Genomic DNA, 22544 nt, shown 5'->3' with positions numbered 1-22544 from the left:
GCAACCCGAAGTTTACCACATAGCAACATCCCATAAAGCTACTTAAAGCTGAGTAGGTGAGGGCTAAGGACTTTTAAATACATACGTACCAAGACAAGAACAACCGAAAATAAAAACTACAATGATAATTTACATACAAACTGAAACAAACAGGACATAGAGCCAGTCAGTAGATTCAAAGAAATTATAGATAGGTTAGGCAGTTTTGAGATGAGCATCAAGCTGGTTCCAAATTTTTAGGCCATAGCACACAACACTTTAAAGATGGTCATTTTAAGCCATTTTTTTTTCACATTGTTTTTTTTTTTCAACCAGTGCATCTTTTGGGGTGTTTTATTCACAGAATTCGTATTTCTACTGGCACAACGTGCGTGTTTTTCCAGCAGTCTGATTTTACCTTATTATTTGCCTTATTATTTTAGGGTGGACTTATTTTAACCTGCGCAACTTTCGAAGGTTTTACAGTAGTTTCATTCAAACCTGAGCAACTTCTGGGGATTTAAGAGTAGAACTTCTTTTACCTGTTGTAACTTTTTTTTTTTTATTGTTTTTATTAGTAGTCTTATATTTACCTTTCTGACTTTTGGGGATTAGAGGGTACAATTATTTTCACCTGCATAATGTTTTTGGGCTTTTATGCTAGATTTATGTGCAACTACTAGAACTTTTACGGTCGTCTTATTATACCTGGTGTTACTTTGTTGTTTTTGACAGTAGTCCTTAGTTGTATCTTTGAAACTTTGGAGAGATTTTAGGGTAGTTTTGTTTTAAGCTGCACAACTTTGGGGGTTTTTACATTAAGTCTCATTTTAAACGGTGAACCTTTTATACAGCTGTAGAACCCTTGTAGGAGTGTGTGTATGCTTCAAGATTAGGTCATTCAAAAGCATTTTAATGAGTTTGATGATGTGCTATTTTACCCAAATAAGTCTTTTTTTATTTCAGTTGAGGCGGAGAAAGGTTTTAAATGGACTCGCGGTCCCTAGAGCGACGTTACCAATGGCCCATGCTAAACAGCCTTGAAGGAGACTTCAAGGCAGGAACTTTCTTGTCAGCAGCATGCATGCTGTTGATAAAACACTCAAAACCCCAGCTGAGTGACCACATTTTAAACACTGTTTGTCTGGGTCCGTGTGTGTGTGTGCGCGCGCGTGTGTGCGCATATGGTTTTTCTCAGCCTTCAAACACACTCCCATTGTGCTTTGCTCACTGTTGATGTCCAACTCGCTGATTGTCCCATCGTAGCAGAGATGCATGCAGACAATCCCTGACGGGAGTTGCCATTAATCTTGTTAATTCTCCAAATGTGGCGTTAATAACGTTTCGATGTCAGCGCCTCGGGGGTTTTGCGGCGGTTTTGAGTGCGCCGCCTACTGGGTCGGATGTCGTTAAGTCACTGTTATATAACTGTCACTTTTAGGTTCTGTATTATGTACATCAGCCACCACGATTATTTCATTTTTTTGAGAGGTTACTGCAAGCAGTTTGCTTCTTTTTCTTTATTTTACCATTACACCCCTAGTAATTGCGTGATTGTAAAGATTGGTTACTACGAGAAGCCGACATAAATCCTCTGATAGTTAGCCCTCCTCAATTTCCCATTGTGTATTGATGAAGTTAGCAGAAATCTAACGGCGCTGCCCGGTCGTAGACATAGATGAATGGTTACCTAATTAAAAGCTTAGATGTGTGTGTAGGTGTTGTGTGCGTAGTTTTGAGATTTTAGGCATTCATGATGGACAAAAATGAATGACTTGACCAGGCAGTATGTACATTTGCATTTTAAAGGGCACAAATGAGTCAAAGGCGCGGTGGGATGGCAGGCGAGGTGGGCTAAGATCATTACTTCGACTGACAGCGTTTATGTTTCTGTGGGAGCACATTGATTCGATAAGGTGAGCCACTGACTGTGCAAGATTTAAAACCCCGGGAGTGACAAATTAACATTCACCTTGCGTTTTTATGGACCCAAGCTCACATTGGTGACCATCCCTCAGATCCTGGAGGGTGCGGAGGCGTTGATCGCATTTAGTTGGCGAATGTTCCATCATCTTGCCATTTTGCTTTGCAAAATCCCAAATATTTTTTGTGTTCCTGTGTATGAAATGTTGTTTGCTATGTATACAATCCTCCTGTTATGCCCCCCCCCTGTGCACCAAAAATAATCCACTGCATCTAGACATAATAATAATAATAATAATAATGATAATAATAATAATATACATCACATACAATATGCAGTCACTGATGGTGTAGTGGTACACACGCCTGAGTTGTGTGCGGGCAGCGTGGGATGGTTCCAGCTCAGTGACGGTGTCTGTGTGTGTGTGCCCTGCGACTGGCTGGCGACCAGTTCGGGGTGTAGTTTGCCTTTCCCCCATAGTCAGCTGGGATAGGCTCCAGCACCTCCCCGCGACCCTGTACAGGATAAGCGGTTTGGCAGGTGATATGACATGGCATGACATGACATACAATATACATACAAAGCATAATGCCAGAAGGAAAGGGTTTATAAAAATAAAAAAAATCTGTACATGTTTAACTTTACTAAGCGCTAATTTGACTGTACTGCCTCTTTAGTTATCATAAAAATAAGAAATAAAATAATTTGAACAAATATATAATTAAAAGCAATTACAGCAGAAGTAGTTTTATCCTACATTTCATTTTATTTTTACGTTTAAGCTTTACTGCAGGTCAATTTGACCCTGTTGCATATGCATGGTTATCATGAAAATATAAAATAAACTTATTTTAAAAAAATACATTTGTATAATACAAAATTACAAATATGATGGCTGTAGAAACATTTTTCATCTTTTTTCTTTGTTTAAAAATACTTTAATGCCATTTGTATATATTTATGTCATGTCATGCCATGTCATCTTCCAAACCACTTATCCTATACAGGGTCGCGGGGAGTTGCTGGAGCCTATCCCAGCCGTCAATGGGCAAAGGCAGACTACACCCCGAACTGGTCGCCAGCCAGTCGCAGGGCACACATAGACACTGTCACTGAGCGGGAATCGATCCCATGCTGCCCGCACACAACTCAGGCGTGTGTACCACTACACTATCAGTGGACCTGTATATATTTATGTATTTTGATATTCATGCAGTCTTCTCCTCTGAAGTCATTTTTACAACCATTTTATCAGTTTGGTCATATTGTTTAGTCATCCCGCAACAATAATGTAAATAATAATGTATACAAACAATGAAAGGCCAAGAGAAGTTTCATCCAATTGGCTTTTAATTTTTTAAATATCGGTGTCAATTTGACCCACAACCTAACAGGAGGGTATGTTCATATGTTCCCAGCAGTGTCCAACTGTGAACGATGGCTTGTGTTTTGTTATTAAATGACAACAACATGTATGCATTTGTACCCATTGACATCACCTTATTTTGACATTGCTCATTGAGGTTTTGTGTTATTGTCTTTTTTTATTTCCTTTTTTAGTTGTATCTGGTAAGTTGACTTGTCACCCGTCACCCGAGACAGGAAGCTGTCGCCACTCCACCTACACCCACTCCCCATCCATCCTCCTCCCATCACCACTCCACACTCCAATCATGTCTCCGTTGTCACCAGCAACGGAGACAAATGGGTAAAAAAAAAAGAAAGAAAGAGAACGGGTCTTTGGGCCTCCAAGGTAAAAGTGTCTCATTTCTTTTTCTATTGTTGTCCCCTCCTTTTTCAATGCATTTCCAAACAGCGCGTCTAATTTGCGGACAAATGACGCCTTCATTTTATAGGACAGCTTTCCAATTGCTTTTTACGAATGCATCGCACTACCCCAGTGTACAAATGATTAACACATTGGTCGGCGGAAAATGTTAGGCTGCACGTGGATGCTAACTAATTTGCATTGAGTCCTCACATGGACGGCCCAGTAGAAGGTTGAACGTGTTGATGCCGCGCCCATTCGGGTTGTCATTAAGATGAAACGGTGTTGACGCCTGCCCTATTGGAGGGTGTCGGCACGGAGCAGATGGTTAAAACGTGTACCCCCCCAACCCAACCATTTCCATGTAAATGAGCCCTCGCCCATGCAAATAAGTTGGCAGCTAGATAACCTTTCTTGTTTGTATTGCATGCATTTTTGCATCAGTGAAGAGTTTAGCAAGGCAAAGTCCACATTGGTAAGTTCGTGCACATAATTATAAACACAACAATAGACTTGCGACAGTAGGGCCGTGGCAGTATAAACAGAATCGGCCATGGTTTGGTTGGAATTGGGTGCAGTACACAAACAAAAATGCAAAAAAATACAACTTAAAAAAAATAATGCTAGTGGTGAATCCAATGTATCCATTACATCCCCCCAAACCAGTTAGTGACGCCCGGTATGAGATGGTGGCTAACTGTTGAATCTCTGCTGCTCTCCAGTACCGCCTGCATTTGTGGTGAAACCGAGGAATCAGCTGGTCAGGGCCGGCATGACCGTCACCTTCCAGTGCGAGGCCACAGGCAACCCTCAACCGGCCATTTTTTGGCAACGGGAAGGAAGTCAGGTAAGCGTGAAAAAGAACATTTTAATTCAGGATACAGCACTGTCTTGACTTAAGAGTTAAATTTGTTCCATGACCACGGATGCCCCCCAATAAACACCAACAATTTTCTGTAACATATTTTGAAATGAGAAAAATTACATTGTAAAATATTGTAAAAAGATGAAGTAGAATGTAAAGAATTAAATGATTTTCTAACATTTATTGATTTAATTCAATGGCTCCCTCTGGTATGTGGGCCTTGCCCACTCGCAAAGGAAAATTAATTTTTCAAGATGAAACGAATTGCAATCCTCAATTTGTCAGTCTGTCGGTCAGTTAAATCCGTCAGTTAGTCTATCAGTAATCCGTCAATCCGTCACCCCTCCCCACTATACACCCCAACAAAAACACGGCAGCAAAATGGGCGTCCTTGTAGTCATCACCAGAGGTGGGTAGTAACGAGTTACATTTACTCCGTTACATTTACTTGAGTAAGTTTTGGGAAATTTTGTACTTCTAGGAGTAGTTTTAAATCACTATACTTTTTACTTTTACTTGAGTAGATTTGTGAAGAAGAAATTAAAGACATTGAACCCGTTATTTTACCCCCTCCGTGTGCGTACGCCTCTCTCTCTCTCTCTCTCTCTCTCTCTCTCTCTCTACTACTTGAGTCATATTATTCTGAAGTAACAATACTTTTACTTGAGTACAATTTTTGGTTACTCTACCCACCTCTGATCATCACTAACCACGTCCGTCAGTGCCGGATGAAAATCCACTTTCGTCAGTGTGTAGTTCGTCATTTTTAAAAAGTGTCCTGTCATTCCAATTGTCAGCAATTGTCAGTCTGACGGAATGGCCCCCTCTGCCCGTTAGTATTGTTATAAGCTCTGTCTGTATGTGTCTCCACTGTTTGTGTTCAAACATCAGTTGTTTAAAGGGTTATGACCACAGCGATAACTTGTCTGTAGCGTTTTGCATGATGTCTTATCATTAAGATAGCAGATAATTATGTGGTGTGGTTAAACACATTCTCTTTGTTTTGTGTTTAGTTTTACAATAAACGTCAGCACTCACTTTCTTAGGACCGATGGGTCCAAAAATAATTTGCTCTAAAGTCAGCACACAGCAAAAAATCGACCAAGCTCTAAACCCCAGGAATTGTAAATCGGGGCACTCTGGAGTGGCTGGAGTGTATTTGGAAATGTCCACCTAAGTGTATTTCATGTGTTATAACTGTCCCTCAGAACCTGCTGTTCTCCTACCAACCGCCACAACCATCTAGCCGCTTCTCGGTGTCGCAGACTGGCGATCTGACCATCACCGTCGCCGAGGACTCCGACGAGGGATACTACAGCTGCCAAGCCCTCAACATCGCCGGAAGCGTCATCACCAAGGTGCACCTGGAAGTCAAAGAAGGTAAGCCTGCTGCCCACTCACCTTTATCATGACCAAAATAGTCATGGTTAAAGGGATTATTACAATTTTACAATATTTTAACAATAACAAAAAAATGTAAAATGTGTATGTGAAATAGTTAAACCAATCAACAGAAAATTTTAGTCTGAGATGGGTTTAATTATCCCTAAAAGTATTTTTGACGCAGATTTACAAATTCAGAAAAAAAATATTGTAGCACATCAGGTTTTTGAGATATTTATGTTTCTGTTTAAATTTCACCTATAAAAGCTTACTCAATACAGATTTTACCATGTGCTATAATTTATAGCTATGACATTTCAGAAAAGAATTCCACCTGTTGCTGAACCTAACCCTGTATTCAGAAATATTACTAAATATATTACTAGATTAAATATATTACTATTATCATTATTATTATTATTATGAAAACCTGATGTGCTATTTAAAAAACAAGGGAGGATTTGGAATCAGTGCTAAAAAAAAATCATGTGGAAAGGTTGACTTAAAAAAATGTAGTAAACATGTGTTGACCAGTGTCATCATTGTTGTTTTAGTTGTTATATGTCATTTTAAATCGCCGATTATTTGCTGAATTAAATTTACATATTTTTACTAAGATTTTTAATGATTTACACATTTTCAAAAATCATTTAATGACATGAATGAATTTGAGTCTTGATGTCCAAGTTGGGCATTTGTACTACAGAGGACACCAGTATTATAATTTTTTATATTGTTTATATTTCCTTTTGACTGTTGTTTTTCAAATTCAGTTAGCGTTAACTAGTTGTTAGGGTAGGTTTCTCACTGTTTTTTTTAAAATGCCTCATTTTAAGTCAGTATTTATTATTATTAATTTGACTATTAGTTTGAATCTTTTTTTATAACCAGCCATTTGCAATTTGCAAGTCAAAGTCTGTTTGACTTATGCTTGATGTCATGCGTCAAGACAATGTGACGGCAATTGTGCTATTAATGATTACAATTTTAAACGGTAACATGAAGCGAATGATTACATTAAAGCATGCATGGCAGGTGTGAATATCTAAAAACGAAGGTTGTGAGGTTTGGCGTACAGAGACTTTCCACACTGTGGCAGCTCATTACTCTCACTCACGTCTTTAGGTGTACAGATACTTGTGTGTAAAAAATAAATAAAAATACAAAGGTAAAAGAAGAAGTACTGATTCAACTCCTCTCCTAAATTAAAAGTAAAGAAGTACAGACTCTGTAGTCATTAGTATCAAAGTCGCTCTTCTGCTTTTTCCCCCCATGTTTTGGCTGGAAACTAGTATTTTTAGTGAATTCAAGCCGTGTTATACTGCTGATTTCTACAAAACGGAAAAAGCTAGAATCAACTTTTTGGGACGAAAGAGGAGAGTCCACTCTTTCATAGGATCGTTTCTCATGTGGCCATTGAACACAATATTGTGCGCTTTGTGGAAGATCAGTCAAAATCCTCCCAAATGGCTGTCTGTATAGGCAACTGCGCTTTGAAAATGGCTGGCAGTAAATGCTATCAAAGTAAAATTGTTTTACTAATTTTTACGTAGTAGTTGTATACATTCCTTTTTTACTTTTCCACAATCGCATCTCTGGCCAGTGCCCCGTCAGCCTTGCTGCATTCAAAGTCGGTCTCCGTTCTTCCACCGACGTGTTTAGCGCAACCTTCTTCCTCAGTCCTTGTCATGTTCCACTCAACTCTGCCTTTGCCCGCCCTACTCTCTGGATAATAAGAATGGTTATTAGTGGGAAGGCCAGTGCAGAAGAGGTAATTAGGGGTCACGCTGACAGTGGTTTTAGTCATCATCGACAAAACACAAACAAGCATCATTAAGTGTGTAGATGCGCCATCGGCTCCCGCGAACTCTTTGTGGCTAGTGAATCACGGGAGCCGACGACCACGCGAGCAATGAATAATAATGATCATTAGAGGGCGTGGGGAGTGGCTTGTGAGCGTGTTGGCTCAATAAAGCCATTACCTGGTGTGTGTCATATAACTCCGGTCTTCTTATCTATACCGGTAGTCACATTTTAGGAAAACATGCACACAGAATCTTCATCAGAGCCACAGGGCACATTCTGAATGTAGCGTAATAACCAATTTACTCGAGTACTGAGAGTGGCAGGCGTTTATTAGCGATCTGGAGAAATTGAAAGGATATAGTCAATGCAATTTTAAATACACAAATGCAAATATGCTGTCCAAGTTCAAATTCGTTTTAGATTTAAAATATAGTATGTAATACTTAATTAAAATTTGCGCTGTATTGAAATATATGGAAAGAAACAATGTTTAAATTAAATTAGTGGATCTTTTTGATTTTATAGGTAAATATATTATAGATTAATCTCCCAGTCCAGTGTATTGTGATAATTTACCACCAACAAGAAATGAGTTATTAAAAATGTAATTTTGAATGTAATTATTTTATTTGTAACAGTTTTTACACTGATACTTTTTATATTGATACTTATAATTTTATAACTAGACGGCATATAATAAATATATGTTCCAGTGGGGTGGGATGAAAATTAAAATGTTAACAAAAAATATATAATCGCCATTATGGGGGGGCAAATAAAAACCTACAGTTTTGTTCTTTACTCATTTAAATGTATTTAGAAAAAGAAAAAAGTGTAATTCAAAAGTAATGACCCATCTTTCAAGTGCTTTTCATTCAATCTGATGCTTAAAAACTCAACAATTTTCAACACAGTATTTTGGCGTCAATACAGCAAGAAATAAGACTTTCATTGGCCGCGGGCGTTCGCATACACAACCCCCGACATGAAATGTACGGCGCACAACTGAAGCTGTTTGTTTTTAATTGTGCTGTTTATGTTTTATGCGGTGTCCACCTGCTGCGTAATGATTAGAAAATTGCTTCCAGTTCTTCAGATTGGCTTGGTTTCATCATCTCCCACGCTCTCATGCTGCTTGTCACCCGCTTTCCACCTTTTGTGCCTTCCCTCACAAAAAGCTTTGGATGTAATTATTGTGTCCCCCGCTGTTCAACATCAACCGCCCCCAATCCGACCTTACATTTGGACATACAATTGCCCAGTTTTTTGTTCTTTTGTTCTGCAGGCGTGTCAGACCGCCCGCCACCGGTCATCCGGCAGGGCCCGACCAATCAGACGGTGGCGGTGGACGGCACAGTGGTCCTCAGCTGCGTGGCGTCGGGCAGTCCGACCATTCTGTGGAGGAAGGACGGCATGCTGGTGTCCACACACGACTCGCGCGTCAAGCAGCTAGACACGGGTGCTCTGCAGATACGCTACGCCAAGGTCAGATTATGTCCAAACTGCACACTTGAGGTCAGAGTTGCACATCCCTCACTACGCTGGACACCTGTTCCATTTTTTTTTCTTCTGGGCCGTGATGTGAAAATGACACATCAGACTCAGTTGGATGGCTATTCAAAAGATATTTTTTTCAAGAAGCACGAATGTCTATGTTAAAGGTGCACATCACTCAGTACAAGTGATGATGGTAACGTGTTACTCGGTGACGCGTTACTCAATAGTGGTTGCCAGTTCAAGTGACTTGTAAGTTAACATGTACTGCATCTAACATAGTAGTCTGATTAACATCACTATTCAACAGAGCTGGGCACCCTTTTTTGCCGGTCCTGAATCTGGATGTGTCAAAGTTGTGCATCAACCAAGACGATGGACCTCAATTCAAAAATTGTTTGCTTTGTTGAATCTACAGTACGGCCAGGGGGAAATTTCAGTATCTATGATTTTATCGTCATTTTCACATTATAACATATTAACTACATGTTTAAAGAATAAATGTACAATTCATCTGAACGTAAACTCTAAAACAATCTGCTTTAAAGAGGAAGTCAATGCAAAATTTGTTCTATGCAAGCCCACTAGTTGAAACAGGGCATTCCGGTAAATATTGCGTTTGTGGTATAAGTGTTAATCCACTCGTTTTTAGCCATCTCTGGGGGCAGCCATTTTGTCTTCTGTCGACTGAAAATGACATCACAACTGCTCACAACGACCAATCACGGCTCACACTCAGAAAAAAGGTCAGCTGTGATGGGTCGTTGTGAGCAGTTGTGATGTCATTTTCAGTTGACAGAAGACAAAATGGCCGCACCCAGAGATGGCTAAAAATAAGTGCATTTTGCTGCATAAGTTATATTCCACAAACGTAAAATTATTCAGAATGTCGTGTTTCAACTAGTGGGCTTGCTGGGAACATATTCTTGAAAAAACTATGTTTAGGTTGACTTCCACTTTAAGTAAAGAATATTCCGCTCTTAAAGTCAATATCAATCAAAATCATGACTTTCACACTGTAGCAAACAAACATTGTTTCTCATACCATCCACAGTTTTGGTTTCATGAAGTCAAATGCACACATACCAAACTTGCCCACACACTCATAATGCAAGCAAAATAAAAAACGACATTTAGAATTGTGCAGAACTAAGGGGCTCTTGTGTCATTCTGCTTTATAGATTTGATATGAATGAATAGGCCATTTATTGTAGTATGCAAAATGGCATCAGCAGTCTTTGACAATTGGCCACTCTAATTGGCTGTTAGCTAGCGAATCAGTGCATGAGAAAGAAGTAGACTATGAGAGTACACAGAAGCAAAACCACTTCAAAGAAAATGGCATTATCTCAGCTCAACAAAGTATAGCTTTTTACTTTGTTGTTACTGCTTGATTATGAGTGTGACTTTGACATCAAGACGCATGCTAATAGACGAACACATCTTTTTGAATATCTGTCCACTGTTCTGACTGATGTGCAACTTTGACACCTCAATACATTGCTTGTATCAACTCCATGAGGGCTGGGTTAGGGGTGGGGGTTAATCCCATCCCCACAGGTTTGCAAATAACACCTCAGCGGGTCACCACTCAATCGTCACGCGCTCGACTCTGCAAAGCCTTCGCCCGCTGTCAGGTGGTGGCTTTTGTGTATAATGGTGTGTGCGTGAGTGTGTGTGAGTGAGAGCTGAGGGGGCAGGAGTGTCTCCCCCTTGTCACAGGGTCAGAGTTCGCGTCAGTTTGTAGTGCGCCGATGACTGTTGGCATGTCTTGCGGTTTACAAGATTGCAGAGCGAGTGCACCTGGGGTGAAAACAATGCAGGTGGGGGTGGGGGGTGGGGGGGTCAGTACACCACCCCATATAAGTGCGGCAACCACGCCAGCACTTTCTATTAAGGATGTCGCTTCTCCCAAGCGGCGTTTTCATGAAGATGATTGTGACAATTGATTTCGTTAATGCGGCCGGCTGCCGTATTTCCGTAGTGTGCACACATGCACACACACAAAGACACGCGTGTCATCTGTTGTTTCGCTAAGCCAGACAGACATGAATTTCTCCTATAAAACAGTTAAGGTCAATTCAAGGCTGCCGTGCAAAAATGATCACAATATATTTTTTTCACATTGTCCGATCGTGATCACGATCACATTTCTTTTTTCCTCCGTGTGTATGCCGCAATAACTAGCGGTTGATGACATATATGACATGCACTAAATACATTTACAGCAAAAAAGAAAAAAGAAATCAGGCCACAGTATCGCCTTCAATTTCAATTACTTCATCATTTATAAACATGTCAGGAATGCTGGTACAAGCTGCAAAGTTTAATACAAGTTCAATGTACTTTCATCGTAATTGTCTTTATTTTTCTTTTGTACATACCTTAAGCTGTAAACTACCGATGGTCATATGAGCCTGGTGCGATTATGCCACGATTTACATGTGATCCGATTAGTTGACTAATTGCGACTACTGTCGGTTATTAGTCGACCGGCAAAATAATAGTTTGCGGCAGTCCTACTCGACACGCTTGCACCAAACATCATTGTGTATTGCGTTTGTGGATGGCTGCAGCACCACACCGGCGCACAGAGACACAAACCCAACTCTGCGACATGTTTAAAAAATAAATAATGAAGCTCATGGAAATAGCTGCCGGGTTTAAACACACCAAGTCACATCTGTTCACGTGCCAGTTTTTAAGGAAGTGGGGGATGGGACTACTAAGATGCAGAAATGTGGGCGCCTCCAATTAGTCTGCGCTCCTCTTTCTATTTGGCATCCGCCGCTCAACCTTCCACCCAAGACACGGTAGCGAGATGATCAGGAAATGACAGCCGCGCTACCACACACAGCCAGCCAGCCAACGAACATGCTTGGGGCAAGAGGGAAGAAGAACAGCAAAGCGTGTCAGACACTAACAGATCATTTCCATTTTCTACAAATGTCTGGTTCCAGGTGAGCGACTCGGGCTACTACACCTGCATTGCCTCCACGCCAATGGGCGAGGCCTCGTGGAAAGCCCATCTACAAGTCCAAGGTAAACAGGTCTTGTCATCAATCATGGATCAAACGCAGCACAATTGGGAAATGACTGTCGATCTTTTCCACAATGTCCCTTCGTCCGATCAGAATTCGGAGTTCCTGTGCAGCCAAACAGACCCACTGACCCCAACTTGATACCCAGCGCCCCGTACAAACCCGACGTCACGGACGTCAGCCGCACCTCGGTCACGCTCTCCTGGAAGCCAAACCTCAACGCCGGTGCCACGCCCACCTCCTACGTCATCGAAGCATTCAGGTAAACGGCTCTCTCGGGCACGTGGGACACGTACTAACTACTTTACTTTGTTTTCTTCTTTCAAATCCGCAAAGAAACAAAAAAGACCACAAACAAACAAAAATCCTCAAAAAAATGATAGCTTTTGTCTCAAAATGTGATTTTCTTTCTTTAATTTTTATCCTTAAACAATAATGTCTTGTTTTGGCTTCTCACAAAATGAAGTATTTATTTGCAAATGTAGATTGTTTTCAGCAGCAAAGTGTTTGTGGTTAAAAAAAAAAAAAATCCTCAAAATTATAGCTTGTACCTCTAAATTCATTTTGGGGGAGGGTGGACCACCAAGAAAAATGTTTCTTCAAATCTTTAATCAATAATAATAATAATAATAATACATCACAATGCATTTTGTGTGTTTGCAGTCACACGTCGGGGAGCAGCTGGCAGACGCTGGCGGAACACGTCAAAAGCGAGTCGTTTGTTTTGAAGGGCTTGAAACACAATGCAGTCTACCTCTTCCTGGTGAGGGCAGCCAATGCCTACGGACTGAGCGATCCCAGTCCAATCACTGATGCTGTGAAAACGCAAGGTACTCTACTCCACAATCTCCACTTGGCTGCACTGGCCTGTTTTTGTTTCCTGCCCTCAAACTTCTCTTGTTGCGTAATTTTAACACTTGAGAATACACAGGAAGACACAACAATTATAAGCGCACATGCTAACAGGAGCTTACCAATTCTGCGGTACTATATTCCACAGTCTCCACTTTGCTGCAGTTGCCCACATGACAAGAATTGATACACTCGTAGCTTAACTTTTCTTATCGTTCTGAATGCTTCAGTATTGTGCTCCACAGTCTCCACTTTGCTGAAGTGCCCTGTTTTCTTGCTGCCCCCAGTCTCCTCTTGAAAAACATCTGTGTCATTGTAATATTTGAGAATAGACGGGAAAAAATAACCACAATAAATACACATGCTATCGTTAGCTTGCCTGGGGCTTTGCTCTGGATGCAGCAGTGTTGTACCCCACAGTCTTCATTTTAATGCAGTGCCCACTTTTCTTGCTTCCCTTAGTCTCCATTTGGATAACATTTGGAAAATAAAAAATCAACAAGTGACAGCTAATTAGTTGGGGTGAGAAAATACCCCACCATGCTAACATGAGTTTATCTGATCTATCACATGATCAGACATCAGGGTTTGTCACATGGTTTTCAGCTGAGCGGTATCTGCCCAAAAAAATAAAATAAAAAATAAAAAATAAGAGCAATAACTTAGTTGTAAGTTACATAATGTAATGTTTTGGGTTTATGTGGTGGCAGTACAAAGATAAAAAATCACAATTGAAAACAATTTGGGTGTGGGTTTTTTTCTTCATGCATTACCGAGGTATTTGATCAGAACTCTGAATTTTTACTTAAAATCAAATGACTCTGGTCCAAATAAATGTGATGGGGAAATCCCTGGTGCTAACATGAGTTAATCGTGTTTGCCTGTAGACATCCCCCCAACCAGCCAGGGCGTGGACCACCGACAGATCCAGAGGGAGCTGGGCGAGGTGCTGATCCACCTGCACAACCCCACCATACTGTCTTCGTCCTCCGTCAGGGTGCAGTGGACGGTGAGTGTGGCCGATGCAACTTTTGTCAGAGCCAACGCGCCAACCTCCCGGCAGCTTACGCAGGAAGCACTATGGCCGACGGCATGCCTCGAGAGTCATTTCGGCTCAGGCCAGTCCAAGCCACGATGCGCAACCTCTTTAAAAAGGCCATTTTGGCGCAACGTGGGAGACCATAGGGTAACGTGTGTATGTCTATTTGTGCCCACCTCTCTGATTGAAAACAGTGGACGGCTGTTAAAATAATACGAGGGAGAAGGAAGAGACATCCAACTCTCTGGCTCTTAAGTGAAAATGGCTTGCAGATGTTGGAAATGAAATAAAGGTGGGAGTGGGAGAACCAAGTGTGACCTGCCTGTTAGTTGTGGGTCAAATTGACCTTTTTTCCAGTTATATAGTTTAAAAAGTATAACCTTATGTTCATTTTTATTTAAAAAAAAACAAATTTTCTTAATTGATATGTTTTTTTAATATATATATATGTATATATATATATATATATATATATATATATATATATATATATATATATATATATATATATATATATATATATATATATATATATTTATTTATTTATTTATTTATTTATATGTGTGGACACACACACATACAGAGGTGTGCATTTTACTAAAAATTGAGTGTCCATTATTTCTCATCCGTCTGCAGCGTGGGTACCCTCCCGTCTGTCATCCGCCTGTTTTTCGGGGTGATGCGCCTCTGATTTTAAACTTTGGCTTCCGTCAGCGATTCCGACTGCAAACCTCAATTGCACACACACTTTTATTTTTGACCCGCCGCATAACATGAGTGTTTTAAGAAGCACATTTCCTATGTTTTTCAGGGCTTGTGCTTTTTCCAAGATACGATTTATTGGACTTATATTTCACTTGGTTTTGCACTTGCGGGCTAATGGTAACCACCTGAGCTGGCAGCTTATTTTATAGGAATAAAAATAAAAACACACGTTTAAAAGCAGAGCTGTTCACCTTCCACTGGGTCGAGGATATTAGCCCTGTGGTTACGCTGCATCGTAAAGCTGTTTTAATTCAACTAACAGACACTCGTGAGCTTGCATGGCCTAGCCTAGCCTAGGCTAGCCTAGCCAAGCCAAGACTAACCTTGCTTAGCCCTTAACTCCTGTTCCTCCCTGGTGTAATGGAGCACTCCGCCACGGGCTAATCCCACTCTAACCAGCTCCAGACTTGCAGGAACCTCTGGCTAATGACCTCATGGTGCGGTTTGTACAAATGGCTGCACCGTGCCAAAGCTGAGCAATTGACAGCGAGTCGAAAAGAGTGTCGTAGATGCCAATGCTCGCCTGATAACTCGCAGCAAACTATTCCTGTTGCGGTTCAGGGATGCTACCGTGGAGCTGACGATCCTTTTTCCATCCTAAAGCCATGTTGCCAAAAAGTGGACTCCATACCTTACAAGTGGCACAACCAACTTAACTCTGCTGCTCTGCTTTAGCTCTGGAAGATGGACGATTATACTCCGCAGTCTCCACTTGGCTGCAGCGGTAATTGTACTGTTTGAGGCTAGGACAAAAATGAACACACATGCTAACCTAACTCTGAAGCCATTAATTTGCTTTGAATTGCGCAATCTCTACATTTCTGCACCGGCCTGCAGTCTTGTCGAGGATAAAATTGGTCGGACTAACATTAGAATACCCTGTGGACTCTGCAGCATTTTAATCTATTGTCTCCATTTTGCTGCCACGGCTCATTTTCTTGCAGCCCTCAGTCTCCTCTTGGATAAAATTCAAAATTTAACCTCACTTTTTTACCACTGGTCTTAATTGTCTGTAGTTATAATAATTGTTTTCGTTTCCAGCCGCCACCTATTTCCTCGCTGCCCTTAATCTCCTCTCGGATAAAACCCCTTATTCATCTTAATCTTTTTTTTTATTTTACAACTGATCTTAACCATCATCAGGCTAATGATGCTTTGTTTTCCCGCTGTCCACCAGGTGGAGCAGCAGTCCCAGTACATCCAGGGTTACAAGGTGATGTACAGGCCGTCTCCGGAGGGGCAGATCCGCGGCGATTGGGCCACCTTCGAGGTGCGCACGCCCGGCGAGGACAGCGCCGTTGTGCCGCAACTCCGCAAGGGCGTCACGTACCAGTTCAAAGTGCGTCCCTTCTTCAACGAATTCCAAGGCACCGACAGTGACGTGAAAATCGGACGGACCCTGGAGGAAGGTGTGTGCGTACGCGTGTGTCTGTTTTTGTGCGTGTTTGTGTGTGTGTGTGTGTGTGCATGTGCGCGTGTAGGTGTGTGTGTGCTTTAGCGCTTTAGCACTCATGCGTGCACACGCATTTTCATGTTGACACTCTTATATGCACAGCTTGCATGTGTGCGAGGAGACAACAGCTGTTCACACCAGGCAGAGCGGCGATGGGTGTGAGGGGGCCGAGGGGAGGGTTGTGGGTATGGTTGGGCATCATTTTAATTTGGACGATTCCTGTTCCCATTCTGGTTCTTTGCTTCGATTCCAGGTTCCTAACGATTTTCGATTCCGATTCTTAACAAAAAAAGAGTTATTTTTGGACAAATCGTATGAACTTCTCTGTTCTTCTTTTTTCATGTACTTTTTCTGTTTTTCTGTTTGTGAATGTTACTATGAATTATTTAAATGGCTATTTTTAACCTCTATATTTTTATTTTTAAATTTCTTAATGATTTTTCACAAGAGCTTTATTTTTTAGAAGCTCAAGAAAATAATGCAGCAGTTACTTACAGCCTTCTACTGAACACCAATCTGATTGACTAACCTAATGATTTTCTTTAGAAAGAAAAAATTATATATGGCAAACACGACGCTGCATGTAAGGGCAAACAAGGAAAATGTATTTAATCTTAGCAGTCTATGTAACCATATGCCCTATGTATGAATGTATATGCTACAGCTATGTATGCTATAAGCTAAATATTAGCTGGATATGTGCATTAATAAAAACACACTGACATAAAATACACTGTGCCTTAATTGTTGGCGTTGAAAAATTATACTCCATAGTCTCCACTTTGGTGCAGCGGTGTCCTGCTGCCCTTAGTCTTCTCTCGGGTAAAATTGAAACATCATTGTAAAATGTAAGGATACATAAAATAAGTGTTAAAAAAAATACACGCACTAGCGTTTTCATGTACAACAGTGTGCATGCATGCGTGTGATCGATTCACGTTACTAAAGGGTCCAAAACAAATCCCTGGTCAAGCTAACATTAACGTGTATTTATTGTTGTTATTTCTTTCTGTGTATTCTCAAATGTTACAATGACACAGTATTGTTATTCGTTCATGCTGCAGAAGGAAAAATGTGCATGCCAGCCTGCCACACTGTTTACTGGAAAGTGTTGACGCTTTGCATGTCTTTTGGCTTTTAATTTAATGCTGCCTTTGATGAAAATGACTGCTTTCACATCATGCCGCACTCTTTTTTAGCATGCATTCAATCATTATTTTAATTAGAGCTTGAAATGTCCTCTAATTTACTCTCAAATTAATGAACTGTCCTGCTATGTAAATTGGGGATAAAACATGCCGCTACGCTTTTGGTTTATTTTCTTAAATTGGTGTGAAATAAGGAGTGTGTGTATATGACATGAAATGTACAGAAGTGGAAATGAGTGGATCACTTTTTGGGGGGTTACTTGACATTTTTGTCCAGAAGAAAATCTTCCTTGAAAATATATTTTCTAGATATTTTTTTTTCCTTTAAAACTGTCAGACAGCACACCAAGAATGTTAAACAGCATCCTTTTTGGTATTATTCCTTTGTTGTCTGGAACTAGACGGGACTACCTCCAACACCCTATGTTGTGCAAAAGTGTGTCTAATATATTTTTTCACTCCTTTGTCTACACCCCCAACCTCTATTAGTGCCCAGCGCGCCACCCCGTGAAGTTAAGGTGACGGAGAGCGGTGACAACGGGACTGCTATTGTGGTCTCCTGGCAACCGCCGCCGGAGGAGGAGCGCAACGGGGTCGTCCAGGAGTACAAGGTAACCGCCCGTGGGGGAGGCGGTGGGACACAAAGACACAAAGATGACTACCCACGCGTATAGTCAGCAATTAAATAAATAAAGCGGAGCACACAGTTGTGAAATACTGCCATCTTGTGGAAAATTCAAACTGTGCCAAGTGTGGAGGGAAAAAAAAAATCCACCAGCCGTTATTGTTTGTTTTAATATGGAAGCCCATTCCCGCCAGATAAAAAAATTGTTACTTTAGAAGAAGTCTACAGTTCACTACAAAAAAAAATTGGATCATTGTTGAAGTCAAATTTGTCGCGATAATATGTATGTATATGTTCATATAATATGATCATACTTTAGTTTTAACTACTAAATATTTTATTTTATAAGGAAAGGCAAATTTATGTATATAGCGTATTTCGTAAACAATGTGACTCAATGTGCTTCACATAATTACAAATACAAAATTTGAAAGCTTTTACAAACAAAAGAGTTAAAGACATTTAAAAGCACTTTGGAAGCATATATATATATATATCCATCCATCCATCCATTATCTGTACCGCTTCTCCTCACAAGGGTCGCGGGGCGTGCTGGAGCCTATCCCAGCTGTCTTTGGGCAGTAGGCGGGGGACACCCTGAACTGGTTGCCAGCCAATCGCAGGGCACACAGAGACAAACATCCGTACTCACAATCACACCTAGGGGCAATTTAGAGTATCCAATCAACTTACCGTGCATGTTTTTGGAATGTGGGAGGAAACCGGAGTGCCCGGAGAAAACCCACGCAGGCACGGGGAGAACATGCAAACTCCACACAGGGAGGCCGGAGCCGGGATCGAACCCACGACCTCTGAACTGTGAGGCGGACGTGCTAACCAGTCGACCACCGTGCCGCCTCATATATATGTGTGTGTGTGTATATATATATATATATATATATATATATATATATATATATATATATATATGTGTGTGTGTGGGTGTGTGTGTATATATATATATATATATATATATATATATATATATATATATATATATATATATATATATATATATATATATATATATATATGTGTGTGTGTGTGTGTGTGTGGGTGTGTATATATATATATATATATATATATATATATATATATATATATATATATATATATATATATATATATATATATATATATATATATCTATGTATGTATATATATTGTTCGGGGAAAACAACATACAGTAAGCCGCTTGTATTTCTCAGCCATTTGGAGCCATTTTATGGCTTTCATCTCCAGCACTTTCAGTGCCCAGGAAGCGTGCATGTGTGTTGCAAAAGGAGAACGTCTGGATGTGGATGTATGGTTCTCTTTGTGACTCCGAAATTTAGCATAGCTGTGGAGCACACAAACCCCCACCCCTCCCTTGGTGTGACAGCTCCTCCAAGCCACTCTAATTGGCTTACGAGCCTGATTACTGATCCCCCCCAGTTTGTTTTCCATAGGCCGAGACGTGTTATGACTGCTGCGCTTTAAAACCAAGTCTTTGTTCGGCGTGTCCTGGAAAACATAACGCTGCGTTTTGAAAATGTTCCCCGTAATACGATACCCACATCCCACTGAGATGTGGCGATCGTACTCGCCACCCATAGTGAGCACCCATAGAAGCTGCCATGATGGATTCAATTCAATTCCACAGACTTTTTCACTGTGAGGTCACTCGCACTTCCGGGTGGCAAGAGTACAGTGAACCCTTGTCTATCCGCAGGGGACTAATCCCTACCTCCAATACAGGAAATGACACACCCCAAAACAGGGTTTGTAATTTTTTATGGGTGCCACAAGATGGCAGCAAAGCTCTTGAAACATAAAGATCACGAACCATCAACGCTATGCACCTAGCATGTACACAATCATGAACCAATGTAACATAAACAATTGTATCCAGTAGTTCAATTATTCAGCACAAACAAACCATCTTCATGTGAGCCTCATTAAAAGCATCACCTAACAAACTAGCTCACTGATTCAAGGTGGACATGTCATAGCTATCCAATTAACTGTTTGATACCTGGGACAGGCAAAGTCACATAGTATAAGGTGAAATTTAGATTTAAAATAACGTGCATTACTGTCTCACCTGCGTTAGATTTGGTGCTTAGGCAACGAGAGCAGGTACCACATCAACCGCACAGTGGACGCCACCACCTTCTCAGTGATCATTCCCAGTCTTGCTCCGGGGGTCCGTTATGGCGTGGAGGTGGCGGCCAGCACTGGGGCGGGCCCCGGGGTCAAGAGCGATGTCACCTACTTTCAACTCGGTGAGTACAAAGCATCATGGATACAAAACTCAACTATTACTCAATTATTAAATGGAATAGTTGATAGAATAATGGATTCTAAAAAAGCTCAGTAATGACAAACGTAATTACCAGTGCTCCAGCTAAGCAGGTTTTTTGTTGTTGTTGTAAGCTGTCACTTGTTTTCTTTTTTGCTCTGTTTCGCGAGGCAAAATGTGTGGTCCGAGAAACTTCACTAATCAAATGAAATAAAAGATTGCCAATTTCCTGTACTAGTGACAATCCACATCTTCCTTGACAATCGCGCCATGTTTTTGTGGTTCAGTAGGAAACAATACAGTACAGTATATTGCATACGGAGCCTCAAAACCCAATAGAGGGTTGCAGTTCACAAAATTACAATACTGAGAGTTTGAACTGTTCCTGGCTTAGATGCGTCGGGGCGGATGACGGCGGCGGCGGACCCCCAGAACCCCCTGTCGCAGCAGATCTCTGATGTGGTGAAGCAGCCGGCCTTCATCGCCGGCATTGGCACCGCCTGCTGGATCATTCTGCTGGTATTCAGCATCTGGCTCTACCGGCACAGGAAGAAGAGGAGCGGACTCTCAAGCAGCTATGCCGGCATACGCAAGGGTCAGTATAGCTTCTAATGTGTAGTGTCCATGCTAGGCCTGTAAATGGCAATGCGACGTCACTAAATTTGACTCCACTTTTTTGTTTTCACCTTACTATAGGGGTGTCCAAACTCGTTCCTCAAGGGCCGGTGTCCTGCCTGTTTTCCAGCTCTCCTTGCTGCAACGCACCTGATGATCGTTAGCAAGCTCTAAAGAAGCTTGCTAACGATCATCAGGTGCGTTGCAGCATGAATAGATGGAAAACAGGCAGGAAAGCGGCATTTGAGGACCGGAGCTGGACACCCCTGCCCTACTACGATGTGCATTTGTCTAAATTAATGCCCAAAATGACCCAGTTTGGTTACATTATCTGTTCAAGGGAGTACAGAATGTTCATTCGCTCATTTTTAAAAACATTTTTATTACTTATTATTAGTATTCTGTTGCACAGCCAACCACATCAGACAACAAGCAATTGTTGAAAAATGAATTGCTTTAGATGTTGTTGTTTTTTTTACATATATCACATTTACAATTGTTTTATTACTTTTACAAAGGAAAAATGCTAATGTTCCATCCGCTAATTGAAAAACATTTACAAAGGACACACATGCTCCATAAACTCCCAACAAAAAAAACTAGATTAATAAATTAACTCCTTTTTTTCTTTCACTTTCTATTAAATTTAAGGAAACAAAAGTCTTGCTTTTCAACTGTTATAATGTTTGACTTTCAACTTAGTCCCCTTGGTCAGGGGGTAGTCCTTTTCTTTTAGCTGTTATACCGTTTTTTTTGTGGGGGGGGGGGTGTTGGGGTGTTGTTGTTGTTGTTTTACAATTTATTTTTCACATACGCACATTGTTCAAAAACTAGGGACCATAGTATAACAAAAAAAAAGTATAACATGTCAAAGAAGGGAATTTTTTACCAAAAATGATTTTACATTTTAACAAAAGTGTTGCTTTCAAACATTTTTTAAATTGCTTTTGCAAAGTAGTTTTTTTTCCATTGTTTGGTAATAATAGTACTCGTTTTAATATGTATATCTAATGTTTCATTTGAATGTATTTAAATATTAATCGACAAAAATAAAAATCAATTCAAAGAATATATACAGAATTGTTTTTTAAAAATATAAAACAATCAAGTTTTTTAAAAAAATCTGCAAAACCGAGGCCAGATTGACTCTGATTTGTAATATTCAAGTGTGTAAAATATATTGTTTAAAGGAGAGTGGACAAACAGTGGAAGTCTTGTTGAATTGAAGTGTCAAAGCAGAGCGTGGGCTGAGGTCTCCTTCTAATGTTCCTTCCTCTTCCTCGTCCTCATCCTCACTGTGCACTCAAGACTGCATGAGGCCTCGCTCTTGGTGAACTGAGAGTGTTTGGAAAAGCGTTTAATTGCAGCCACGTGAAGCAACAGAGCGCTCGGGGCAAGGCGGGTTAAGCTGGGACATGGATTACATTTTCCAACAATATATGTTGTCATTACAATGTTATATTATAGCCTGGGACTGAAGCAATTTTCACATTGATTTTTATTGTT

The 22544-nt window shown here is 40.7% G+C and overlaps 1 protein-coding gene across 3 annotated transcripts in view; it reads left to right on the top strand.

The window, feature by feature from the left end:
• Window positions 1-22544, top strand: part of robo1 (roundabout, axon guidance receptor, homolog 1 (Drosophila)) — a 276461-nt gene that overhangs the window by 235893 nt on the left and 18024 nt on the right. For all 3 annotated transcript variants that reach the window (XM_086035532.1, XM_086035534.1, XM_086035535.1), the window contains 11 exons: window positions 4394-4518; window positions 5745-5916; window positions 9011-9210; window positions 12180-12261; window positions 12354-12522; window positions 12924-13090; window positions 14000-14121; window positions 16094-16325; window positions 18007-18128; window positions 20235-20406; window positions 20818-21018. In XM_086035532.1, coding sequence (XP_085891658.1) covers window positions 4394-4518; window positions 5745-5916; window positions 9011-9210; window positions 12180-12261; window positions 12354-12522; window positions 12924-13090; window positions 14000-14121; window positions 16094-16325; window positions 18007-18128; window positions 20235-20406; window positions 20818-21018 — 1764 coding nt within the window. The remainder of the gene's footprint in view (window positions 1-4393; window positions 4519-5744; window positions 5917-9010; window positions 9211-12179; window positions 12262-12353; window positions 12523-12923; window positions 13091-13999; window positions 14122-16093; window positions 16326-18006; window positions 18129-20234; window positions 20407-20817; window positions 21019-22544) is intronic.

Source organism: Filicampus tigris, chromosome 7, assembly GCF_054856515.1.
Source record: "Filicampus tigris isolate MCC_2025a chromosome 7, RoL_Ftig_1.0, whole genome shotgun sequence".
In the NCBI taxonomy this organism is placed as follows: Eukaryota; Metazoa; Chordata; class Actinopteri; order Syngnathiformes; family Syngnathidae; genus Filicampus; species Filicampus tigris.
Note: the sequence above shows the minus strand (reverse complement) of the source record. Positions and strands in the feature narration are given on the sequence as shown.